The sequence below is a fragment of the Oncorhynchus keta genome, chromosome 35 (assembly GCF_023373465.1).
Source record: "Oncorhynchus keta strain PuntledgeMale-10-30-2019 chromosome 35, Oket_V2, whole genome shotgun sequence".
Classification (NCBI taxonomy): domain Eukaryota; kingdom Metazoa; phylum Chordata; class Actinopteri; order Salmoniformes; family Salmonidae; genus Oncorhynchus; species Oncorhynchus keta.
Window position 1 is genome coordinate 35,209,854 of NC_068455.1, and position 12,099 is coordinate 35,221,952.

The 12,099-nt window shown below is 41.5% G+C and overlaps 1 protein-coding gene across 2 annotated transcripts in view; it reads right to left on the bottom strand.

Moving 5' to 3' along the window:
• Positions 1-12,099, bottom strand: part of LOC118368432 (serine/threonine-protein kinase D3-like) — an 83,359-nt gene that overhangs the window by 24,631 nt on the left and 46,629 nt on the right. For both annotated transcript variants that reach the window (XM_035752510.2, XM_052496928.1), the window contains 2 exons: positions 3,958-4,096; positions 68-199 (listed from right to left, as the gene is read on the bottom strand). In XM_035752510.2, the coding sequence (XP_035608403.1) occupies positions 68-199; positions 3,958-4,096 (271 nt within the window). The remainder of the gene's footprint in view (positions 1-67; positions 200-3,957; positions 4,097-12,099) is intronic.

Sequence of the window (12,099 nt, forward strand, 5' to 3'; positions counted from 1 at the left end):
TGTGTGTGTGTGTGTGTGTGTGTGTGTGTGTGTGTGTGTGTGTGTGTGTGTGTGTGTGTGTGCTTACCTTCACATTTGAGCCCCTGGCGGACGAGGCCCCATAGCATCTCCCCACAGTAGTCACAGAAGGTGGGCGCTTTGTAGGAGTGGACATATAGAGCATGAGGCCGGATCTGGAAGTCCCCTACTGTGGCTAAAGCTGCAATCCAGAGACAACTTAAAACAAAAACATGGCAAACAAAACTAAAGGAAAGCAAATAAACTTCTAACACAGGAACCAAAGAACGAAAATGACAAAAAGAAGAAAAGGAATTAAGTGAATATGTTTCGTGTACACTGTAATGCAAAGGAATGTGATGCTGTTTTGTCATCCGTTAATAGTCAGATGATCTGGTATGTCTGTGCACATAGAACTAGCTAGAACTCAGATCCAGGGAACAAACTGTTCACATGGTGGAGTCAACACATCCGTATCTGACCGTCTGACCTGGGAAGTACCCTATAAACTCATATGGGAGGCACTCAGGAACAGCGGGAGACGCCAGAGGGAAAATATGTTCTGTTCCGAGGTCATGGTTTTTCTCACTAGGGCCAGTGCTATACCATCCCATTAACAACACAGTCCTACAACAGCCTCCTTCCAGTAGGGGTCAGTACAGCAGAAATGACGTTGTCTCACCGTTATCTGTTTCAGAGTGATCTGGCATTACAGAGCACACTAAAGACCAGACAGACAGACATTCAACAGAACAGGATCACATCATGATCATGGGTTATTGAGATGAGTTCATAGTATGGTTGAGTTCATAGCTGTTGTGGTTTGTGTTAGAGGGACTTTATGAGGTCATTCTTGGAAGGGACAGTTATTCACATCTTGGATGAGTCACTCCTGTGAACTAAGAGATTGATATTTGCTACCAAACCTGTGCAATTGCATCCCCTAAGGGCCAGAACTGGCAGTGAGAAGTAGCAGATCAGGTCCAAATCAATATAATATATACAGAGAAGTCTCTTTGTCACAATTCTTTTGCAATCATTTATGCTGTTGTGGTGTTACCACTGACCAACAAGGGAATCTTTTATACCAGAATTTAGGTGAAAAACCCTGTGTGATGTCACTAACTATTTGTGTGGGGTTTTGTGTTTCAGTGAGTTCATGGGTGTTTTTTTCAGGTTCAGTTCTCTAATAAGATCAAGATGAAATCCCAGCATCCCATGCAAGCTGCACCAGGGGCATTCTCTGTAGCTGTTGCCATGACGAGATACATATGGACACACACCAACTCCATATGAATAATATATATTTCATTAACTTTATCAGTGGAGGCTCCTCAGAGGAGGAAAAGGAGGTCCATGCGCCTCAGTTAATTTCATAAAAATAAACATTTTACAACATTAAAAAAGTTATCCTTTTTTAGATAAAACTATACTAAATATATTCCAGTCACCAAATAATTGATTAAAACACTGTTTTGAAATAAAGGTCTATAGTAGCCTCAACAGCACTCTGTAGGGTAGCACCATGGTGTAGCTTGGAGGACAGCTAGCTTCCGTCCTCCTCTTTGTACATTGACTTCAATACAAAACTTAGGAGGCTCTTGGTTCTCACCCCCTTCCATAGACTTACACAGTAATTATGATAACTTCCGGAGGACGTCTCCCGGGTGGCACAGCGGTCTAAGGCACTGCATCTCAGTGCTAGAGGAGTCACTACAGACCCTGGTTCGATGCCAGGCTATATCACAACCGGCCGTGATTGGGAGTCCCATAAGGCAGCGCACAATTGGCCCAGCGTTGTCTGGGTTTGGCCCGGGTAGGCCTTCATTGTAAATAAGAATATGTTCTTAACTGACTTGTCTAGTTCAATAAAAGTTCAATAAATAAAAACTTCCTCCAACCTATCAGAGCTCTTGCAGCATAAACTGTTGTCCACCCAATCAAAGGATCAGAGAATGTATCTAGTCCCGAAAACATAAGCTACAGCTAGCTAGCACTGCAGTGCATAAAATGTGTTGAGTAGTTGACTCAAAGAGAGAGAAAGACAATAGTTTAACAGTTTTGAACAAATTAATTTCTTCAAAAATAAAGGAGAAGCAGGAGAAAGAGTGTCATTTTTTTTCACTTTCAGTTTCACTTACTTAGCTAGCAAATGCAGCTGACTTGTTTAGTTGTTCAATCACCGGGCTCAAACAGAGGGATGCTATGCTAGCTGGCTGGCTATGACTATCCAACACAACACTGGAACTCTTCCAAGTCAAGGTTAGCTTTTGGTTTGATTCATTTATTGCCCCTGGGGACCGCCGGTGTAACTGCTTACTGAGTATACATTATAACATTACTACATGACTGTAGCAGGTTAACTAACACATTAGTTCTATTATCTATGTTGACTAGAATGTTACTTTAGCTAATATGGTTAAACATTTTGATATACTGTATATATTTCTTTATCTGGCCACGGACCCCCTGCACACCACACTTTGAGATCCCTGAGCTAAGGTATGAGACATCTGAAACAAAAAATGTCTTTGGAGAACCAGATTTTGGGTTAAACTTCAAAGCGGAGACAGAACTTTAAAAAAATCACATGCCATCACACTGTTCATAGCTCCCTGGCACAAACACATGAAAGAAGGTATTCATGGGCTTTTCAAACACATCAAGGAAAATGAACGGCCTCAATTTTATGAAATGGAGTTTGAGATATTTTGTATCAATCCCCACAGAAGATTGAGCCAATAAAGAGTTTTTCACAAGCAAATCAGGCTTCACAAGTGTCCATCAGACATCATTCAAAATGTTATTGTTTGTAGCATTCTTCACAGACTAAAAGATCTATAAAATAAATATAATTTTCACATGCGTATACATCCATTTTGTATGTCATATCCTGTAAAAATAGGAGGGAAACTGAGTGGGAAACAAACAGTGAGTGGGATTCTTGGAGCAAACAGCCCTCTCTCCATGTCCAACCCCCTGGTTAGGGATGACCTGTCCACTCTTTTCAGAGCCGCCCTGCACAGCCCAGCATGTTTATACTCAGTTGGTCCACTACAATCACTTACTGCAGAGAAAACAAGCCAGGCCCTTTGAGTCCAGCGCCAAGAGAAATCAGCTCTGGCCTCTAACAGTGAGGGAGGTTTTAGACCAAACCACTGAGCTGTTTGTCTCTCTCAGTCACATAACTGAACAACAGGTCTCAAAGAATTCACCGGAATGAATGGTCTGTTTAAAGTATTCATTTAAATGAGAAGCAACTAAGGGAACGATAAATAGTATAATTAGAAAATTCCTGTTTTCAGTCTGCCAGACTAGAACAGCAACACATTTTTGAGATTGTATTGCACCAGTTTGACACACGTCGATCTCCTCAGCAGATGTAGGCCAACTACAAGGCTAAGACAAAGTAGCAGTGTCGGTGTAGAGCTTGCGGATGTGGAATTACTCTGACCTCACACAGTCATCCAGGTGCGGCACTGAGGCTGACACCTGTCAACCGTCTGAACCCAGAGGGAAGGAGACAGAGGAAACCAGTGGTCTCATGAATAGACTCGCCTGGGGCTCACTGATATACACCAGCAGATCAGATCGATCCGGGACCAGAGTTATATTATGTCTGGATCCATGCAGACAATGCTTCTAGTTCTACACCAGGGAGAGAGGGATGTCCAGTCCAGGTGCTTCCCAATAGAGACGGATGGAACAGAATCCTTTTACAAGACAGTGTTTGTTACACTTAATAGTCAGCAGGAAACTGAAATCACGTGTGACAGGAAAAGAGAGGGGAAACTAGCCACCTGTGTCTCTGGAGGTGCGCTTTAGATAGGAGTGAAACAGTACTGTACGGCACACAGATTTGATTTAGAGAAGCCTTACTGAATTAGTACAGATAGCCTACAGAACAAGTGAAAAAGTTAATAAAACCCTTAGAGCTGAACTCAGATCAGTACTACTCACCAGAGAGCACCACCTCTATCAGATCTCCCTCGTGGATATCCTCTGCTGACGTCAGCCTCTGGAGGATGTTCTCAGAGTTCAAGTCATGGCGGAAGAGCAGGATTTTGTCATACATGCCAAAGAAGCCACACTCTGGGAACTGGGGAGGAAGAAGAATAGTTGTGAGTATCCACTATGTGCAGAAGACATTGGGTGGGAACACTCCTAATTTACAACACAACCAACAGTATACACACAATAACTCATATACACTTTTTGATATTGGCATCAGCTGATTGAGGCCCTGTCACCATATTCATTCAACAGTTGTTTGCTCTTCTTTTTCCCACTCATTTGGTTTGGTGACATTTATGATTATGTTCAGTGCGGTTTGTCATATTTCCTAGACAAGCGCTACTAATTTGTGGTGGGCCCCCATCTGATGAGGAGGAGTTTATATTGTATAGAGCTTCTCTGATTCATGGAGTAATGGCTGCCTTCATTCAGTCATCATAGCCAGAGCCAGCAGGCCAGTGGTGTAGGAACAGAACGGGGGCAAAGTCACAGTGGATGTGTGTGGAATGAACATCAGGCTCAATATCACCGTAGAGAGAGAGAGAGAGAGTGCGCCTGAAACACAGCTGTTTAATTCACCCTAGCCACAACGAGTCACACACACACTCCTGCTCCCGTTAACTACTTCCTGTGGCTCACGTCAGCAGTCAACGTGGAGGATGGAAGAAAATCCACTGGCTCCGGAAAAGAGCTCACATTCAAACACCTTTATTCCCCTGAAACACTGCAACAGTGGACTGCACTGAAAACAGCAGAAGGAGATACCACTCAAATGGCCATTCAATACAGCATGCCATCGTTTTCCATACAGCAATTAATGTAGGCAGAATGCTATTCATTTTGCTCTATTGAGCTCAAAATGTGCCCATTAGGGGTATACTATTGATAATGAAAAAGTTATCAAAATCATACTGACATAGCCATTGTAATAACACTGTAATAAATTTTCTAGTTGGTGGTGTGGAATAGTTACTGACTATCACTAATTGTCTGTTTCACAAGTTTAAAATCTAAGAGTCTATATCTAAACCAATCATAGATGTCTGTTTCACAGGTTTAACATCTAAGAGTCTATATCTAAACCAATCATAGATGTCTCTTTCACAAGTTTAAAAACTAAGAGTCTATATCTAAACCAATCATAGATGTCTCTTTCACAAGTTTGGACAGCACAGTACAGTACAGTACCGTAAAGAAAATAAAAGTAGAGTATGTCAGTACAATTCAGCACAGTACTGTACTATACTTTACAGTACTGAACTCTAATTTACTCTGCTGTGCTCTACTGTGCTGTACTGAGGTCCAAACTTGTGAAACATAGATGGGTACAGATTTGGTCCAGTTTGGACCAACCAAATTTGGTCTTGTTAGGGGGCGGAGCTCATTAGAATAATATCCATTGTGTAGAATAATACCTTAAACATGCAAAGGAGGATATTAAGGTATTTCTACATTTGTGTACCTATTCAGGATACATTACTATGAAGAGAATGACTTTAATTATGCATTTCTCTATAGTCGTGGCAAGTCTGCTGCCTCAAGTTTGTATGATGGCAATTTGCATATATTCCAGAATGTTATGAAGAGTGATCAGATGAATTGCAATTGCAATTAATTGCAAAGTCCCTATTTTCCATGCAAATGAACTGAATCCCCCAAAAACATTTCCACTGCATTTCCACTAAATTTGATTCAGCTGCGGGATCGGGGCACCACCAGTACAGAGCTTTCTCAGGAATGGCAGCAGGCAGGTGTGAGTGCATCAGGTGTGAGTGAATCTCCATCTATGATGGAGCACCTTGCCATTAGGCAAAAGTGATAACTAAGTGGCTCGGGGAACAAAACATTGATATATTGGGTCCCTGGCCAGGAAACTCCCCAGACCTTAATCCCATTGAGAATTTGTGGTCAATCCTCAAGAGGCAGGTGGACAAACAAAAAAACACAAAACTCCAAGCATTGATTATGCAAGAATGGACTGCCATCAGTCAGAAAAAAGTCAGGATGTGGCCCAGAAGTTAATTGACAGCATGCCAGGGCGGATTGCAGTGGTCTTGAAAATGAAGGGTCAACACTGCAAATATTGACTCTTTGCATCAACTTCATGTAATTGTCAATAAAAGCCTTTGACACTTATGAAATGCTTGTAATTATACTTCAGTACTCCATAGTAACATCTGCCAAAAATATCTAAAGACACTGAAGCAGCATTCTCAAAACTTTTGGCCACGACTGTTGTACAGATCAGCGACTCATGATGTCATTCTGTTACCATCATTCTGTTCCCGGGTGTTAATCCACTTCACTTACTGTAGTTCAACAACCAAAATAAATATTTTTCAATCTCAAGGTGCCATATCGTAGCTCTACAGCCCATTGTTTCTGCAGACATCTATGAATCTTTATTCGGAGCAGATATGGTCACACAAAAAGGGAGATTTTACCGTCATTCTGTTACTAAACTTTACATCTGCACTGTTCTTTGAGTAAATGTGTTTTTGTACAATTGTCAGTGGAAATTGTCAAAAGTAGTCCTTGTGCATAGAGGTGTGTGGCTTGTTTAACTTTGCAATCAATGGTATTTGTTTGGTATACTTTTAATGTGAAAAATCTGAGTTTCAGAGTCATTCTGTTGCTGTGGAATTGCCCTAGAAAAGACAGAACTGTCCTACTCGTTGACACTGAGTGAGTGAGTAGCCTTGGTTCTCAGCAGGCAGTCTGAGGTGCGCTCACTTCAACAGTATTATCCAGTAGCTGTGATGTAACCTCCAGGCAGCCAGGCAGTCAGTCAGTGCCGGGCTGGGGAGGGTCATGCTCTGGACTCTCGGATGAGGTAATGGCCCAGGCCAGCATACTTATAGTGAGAGAAACAGAGGAGAGGAGGGAGTAGGAGGAGCGGAAAACATCCCGAGAGGAGTGACAGAGGAGCAGCAGCCTGTAACACGGGCAGGAAGTGAGCGAAGTCAATACTGAGCCACTTCCTGCTCCCAGACCCACAGCTTCCACACACCTTCCACTGCTCATGTCAAGACAGACGTTAAACACACACAGGTTATGCACACATACATGCACACACACACACTCACTCACTAAATCAATGGCTTGCGCACACCCACACAGGCTCACACACATCTGCCTACAGTACATCTTCTGTTCATACACACAAATGCAAAATCCATTGTGATTTCATGTATCAAAATAGGACATTTAAATCCAACATTTCCACTGGACATGCAGTTCTGTACCCTGAAAAAGTGGCCTGTCTCTTGTAGAGGTCGACCGATTATGATTTTTCAACGCCGATACCGATTATTCAACGCTGATTGACACCGATTATTGGAGGACCAAAAAAGCCAAACCCGATTAATTGGCTGATTTTTATTCATTTATTTGTAATAATGACAATTACAACAATACTGAATGAACAGTTATTTTAACTTAATAATACATCAATAAAAATCTATTTAGCCTTTAAATAAATAATGAAACATGTTCAATTTGGTTTAAATAATGTAAAAACAAACTGTTGGAGAAGTAAAAGTACAATATGTGCCATGTAAAAAAGCTAACGTTTGAGTTCCTTGCTCAGAACATGAGAACATATGAAAGTTGGTGGTTCCTTTTAACATGAGACTTCAATATTCCAACGTAAGAGGTTTTAGGTTGTAGTTAATATAGTATTTATAGGACTATTTATCTCTATACTATTTGTATTTCGTATACCTTTGACTATTGGATGTTCTTATAGGCACTATAGTATTGCCAGTGTAACAGTATAGCTTCGGTCCCTCTCCTCGCCCATACCTGGGCTCAAACCAGGAACACATCGAAAACAGCTACACTCGAAGCAGCGTTACCCATCGCTCCACAAAAGCCGCTGCCCTTGCAGAACAAGGGGAATAACTTCTCCAAGTCTCAGAGCAAGTGACGTTTGAAACGCTATTAACCAGCACCCCGCTAACTAGCTAGCCATTTCACATCAGTTACACCAGCCATTAGGCTGATAGGCTTGAAGTCATAAACAGCGCTGTGCTTGCGAAGAGCTGCTGGCAAAACGCACAAAAGTGCTGTTTGAATGAATGCTTACGAGCCTGCTGCTGCCTACCATCGCTCAGTCAGACTGCTCTATCAAATCTTAATTATAACATAACACACAGAAATACGAGCCTTTGGTCATTAATATGGTCGGATCCGGAAACTATCATTTCGAAAACAAAACGTTTATTATTTCAGTGAAATACGGAACCGTTCTGTATTCTATCTAACGGGTGGCATCCCTAAGTCTAAATATTCTTGTTACATTGTACAACCTTCAATGTATGTCATAATTACGTAACATTCTGGCAAATTAGTTCACAATGAGCTAGGCTGCCCAAACTGTTGCATATACCCTGACTCTGCGTGCAATGAATGCAAGAGAAGTGACACAATTTCACCTGGTTAATATTGCCTGCTAACCTGGATTTCTTTTAGCAAAATATGCAGGTTTAAAAATATATACTTCTATGTAGTGATTTTAAGAAAGGCATTGGTGTTTATGGTTAGGTACAGTCGTCCAACGATTGTGGTTTTTTCGCAAATGCGCTTTTGTTAAATCATCTAGTGATTATGATTGATTGATTGTTTTTTATAAGATAAGTTTAATTCTAGCTAGCAACTTACCTTGGCTTCTACTGCATTCGCGTAACAGGCAGTCTCCTTGTGGAGTGCAACGAGAGGCAGGTGGTTATAGCATTGGACTAGTTAACTGTAAGGGTGCAAGATAAGATACCCTGAGCCGACAAGGAGGCAATCTGTCATTCTGCCCCTGAACAAGGCAGTTAACTCACCGTTCCTAGGCCGTCATTGAAAATAAGAATGTGTTCTTAACTGAATTGCCCAGTTAAAAAGTTAAATAAAGGTATAAACCATTTTTAAAAATCGGCAAAATCGGCGCCCAAAAATACAGATTTCCGATTGTTATGAAAACTTGAAATCGGCCCTAATTAATCGGCCATTCTGATTAATCAGTCGACCTCTAGTCTCTTGCTAAACCTGCCTACGCTGTATGACACTGTAACCATGGATCTCCCACTCACTTTCTTACCTCAAAGGGGAGGTCGTGCCCTCAGCCTGGCAGGAAAACGATGCCCAGTTTCTGTGAAGGGCAGCAATGCCTTTCTTCATTCCTCTCATCTCTCCCTTCATGTAATGATGAAGTGTGTTTCCCCAACCGCTCTGCCAGCCAGCCAGCCTTCATCGTCAGATGGAAGGGGTTGATAGAGGCTGTCAGGGAGGAAGACCGCCAGAGAAGGTCCTGGATGGATGTAGGAGGCCATCCTGTGTGGAGTTCATCAAAGCGGGCCCCTGGTGGAGGGCCCGTGCAGGGCTGTGTCTCGCTGCCAAGATGGCTGCTCTGGCAGGGCCACCTAACACAGCTGCTTCCCTATCAGGGTCACACACAATGCCCACGGAACAATGTGAGGCGTAACACAACGAGGCCCATGGACACCAGGGAAGGCACACGGTACGGCAGTGGGGAACACCTGGAGCTCCTAAAATCTCCAGGGTGGTGGAGCCACGGCTGCATGGAAAGAGGACACCAGGAAAGAGGACAGGGGTAGGGGCTACACTGACAAACTATGCAAACTGCTTTTAAATGACTATGAATCATAATTGATCTACTGAATTGACCCTTAAATAAAATCGTTATACACGCACCCTTAAACAGCTCATTCAATGTGTTTAGTCATCCTCTCTCCCCGTCCACTTCCAGTTAAGTCCCTAGAGCAGCAGAGCAGAGCCCGGCTGAAGGCCATGAAATCACGTAAACACTGATAAACTCCTGTGTTTAAAAGGCCTCCTTTAACCCCAATGTGTATGGAACATGAAAGGATCTGTCTGTTAGCTGTTGCCTTACATAACTGCATCATCATCCCTAGTGCTCCCAGCTGGCCAGGGCCCTGGCTCTAATCTGAGAGGCTAGCCGTAGCTTCTAGTCTTAAAGCCTTTATACACAGCAGTCCAGTCTGCATCTCCTCCTGTAGGCCTGATTCAGTCTGATGAAGGTCAATGGACTGAAGTGTCGCTATGCGTTTGGTCTGTGTAGACTTTCGAGGTCGACCGATTATGATTATTCAATGGCCGATACCGATTATTGGAGGACCAAAAAGGGCCGATACCGATGAATCGGACGATTTTTATATATATATTTATAGTAATGACAATTACAACAATACTGAATGAACAATGAACACTTTTATTTTAACTTAATATAATCCATCAATAACATCAATTTAGTCTCAAATAAATAATGAAACATGTTCAATTTGGAGTAAATAATGCAAAAACAAAGTGTTGGAGAAGAAAGTAAAAGTGCAATATGTGCCATGTAAAAAAGCTTACGTTTAAGTTCCTTGCTCAGAACATGAGAACATATGAAAGCTGGTGGTTCCTTTTAACATGAGTCTTCAATATTCCCAGGTAAGAAGTTTTAGGTTGTAGTTATTAGAGGACTATTTCTGTCTATACCATTTGTATTTCATTTGCCTTTGACTATTGGATGTTCTAATAGGTACTTTAGTATTGCCAGCCTAATCTCGGGAGTTGATAGGCTTGAAGTCATAAACAGTGCTTGAAGCATTGCGAAGAGGTGCTGGCAAACGCAGGAAAGTGCTGTTTGAATGAATGCTTACGAGCCTGCTGCTGCCTACCACCACTCAGTCAGACTGCTCTATCAAATCATAGACTTAATTATAATATAATAACACACGGAAATACGAGCCTTAGGTCGTTAATATGGTCAAATCCGGAAACTATCATTTCGCAAACAAAACGTTTATTCTTTCAGTGAAATACGGAACCGTTCCGTATTTTATCTAACGGGTGGCATCCATAAGTCTAAATGTTGCTGTTACATTGCACAACCTTCAATGTTATGTCATAATTACGTAAAATTCAGGCAAATTAGTTCGCAACGAGCTATGCGGCCCAAACTGTTGCATATACCCTGACTCTGCGTGCAATGAACGCAAGAGAAGTGACACAATTTCTCTAGTTTAATATTGCCTGCTAACATGAATTTATTTTAACTAAATATGCAGGTTTAAAAAAATATATACTTCTGTGTATTGATTTTAAGAAAGGCATTGATGTTTATGGTTAGGTACATTCGTGTAACGATTCTGCTTTTTTCACAAATGCGCTTTTGTTAACCTCTTGGTCCTACCTGGCACGCAGGCGTCCCATCTAGAGCTCTGGAAATGCAAATGCGCTACGCTAAATGCTAATAGTATTAGTTAAAACTCAAACGTTCATTAAAATACACATGCAGGGTATTGAATTAAAGCTACACTCATTGTGAATCCAGGCAACAAGTCAGATTTTTAAAATGCTTTTCGACGAAAGCATGAGAAGCTATTATCTGATAGCATGTAACACCCCAAAAGACCCGCAGGGGACGTAAACAAAATAATTAGCATAGTCGTCGCTACACAAACCGCACAAATAAAATATAAAACATTCATTACCTTTGACCATCTTCTTTGTTGGCACTCCTAGATGTCCCATAATCACTATTGGATCTTTTTTTCGATTAAATCGGTCCATATATAGCCTAGATATCGATCTATGAAGACTGTGATAAACGGAAAAAAATAGCGTTTCATAACGTAACGTCATTTTTTAAAATTCAAAAAGTCCACGATAAACTTTCACAAAACACTTCGAAATACTTTTGTAATGCAACTTTAGGTATTAGTACACGTTAATAAGCGATAAAATTCATCAGGAGGCGATGTCAATTCTATAGGTGTCTGTTTCGAAAAAATGTCTTGGAGAGCTCGACCAAAACATCCGGTCGGAGACCGGAGGGAATCGATTCCCTTGATTTGGTTAGACCAAGAATCAATTGCGAATCAAATGACAAGACTCTAGACAACGTGTGGAAGCTGTAGGCACTGCAAACTCTGCCTCATTTAATTTGATTCACTTTGAACAATTCCTTGAAGTCGCGGATGGATATTTTTTTCAATTTTCAGTGATCAGATATTCCTGCACTTTTCGATGAAACGCACGTTCTGTTATAGTTACAGCCGTGATTTAACCAGT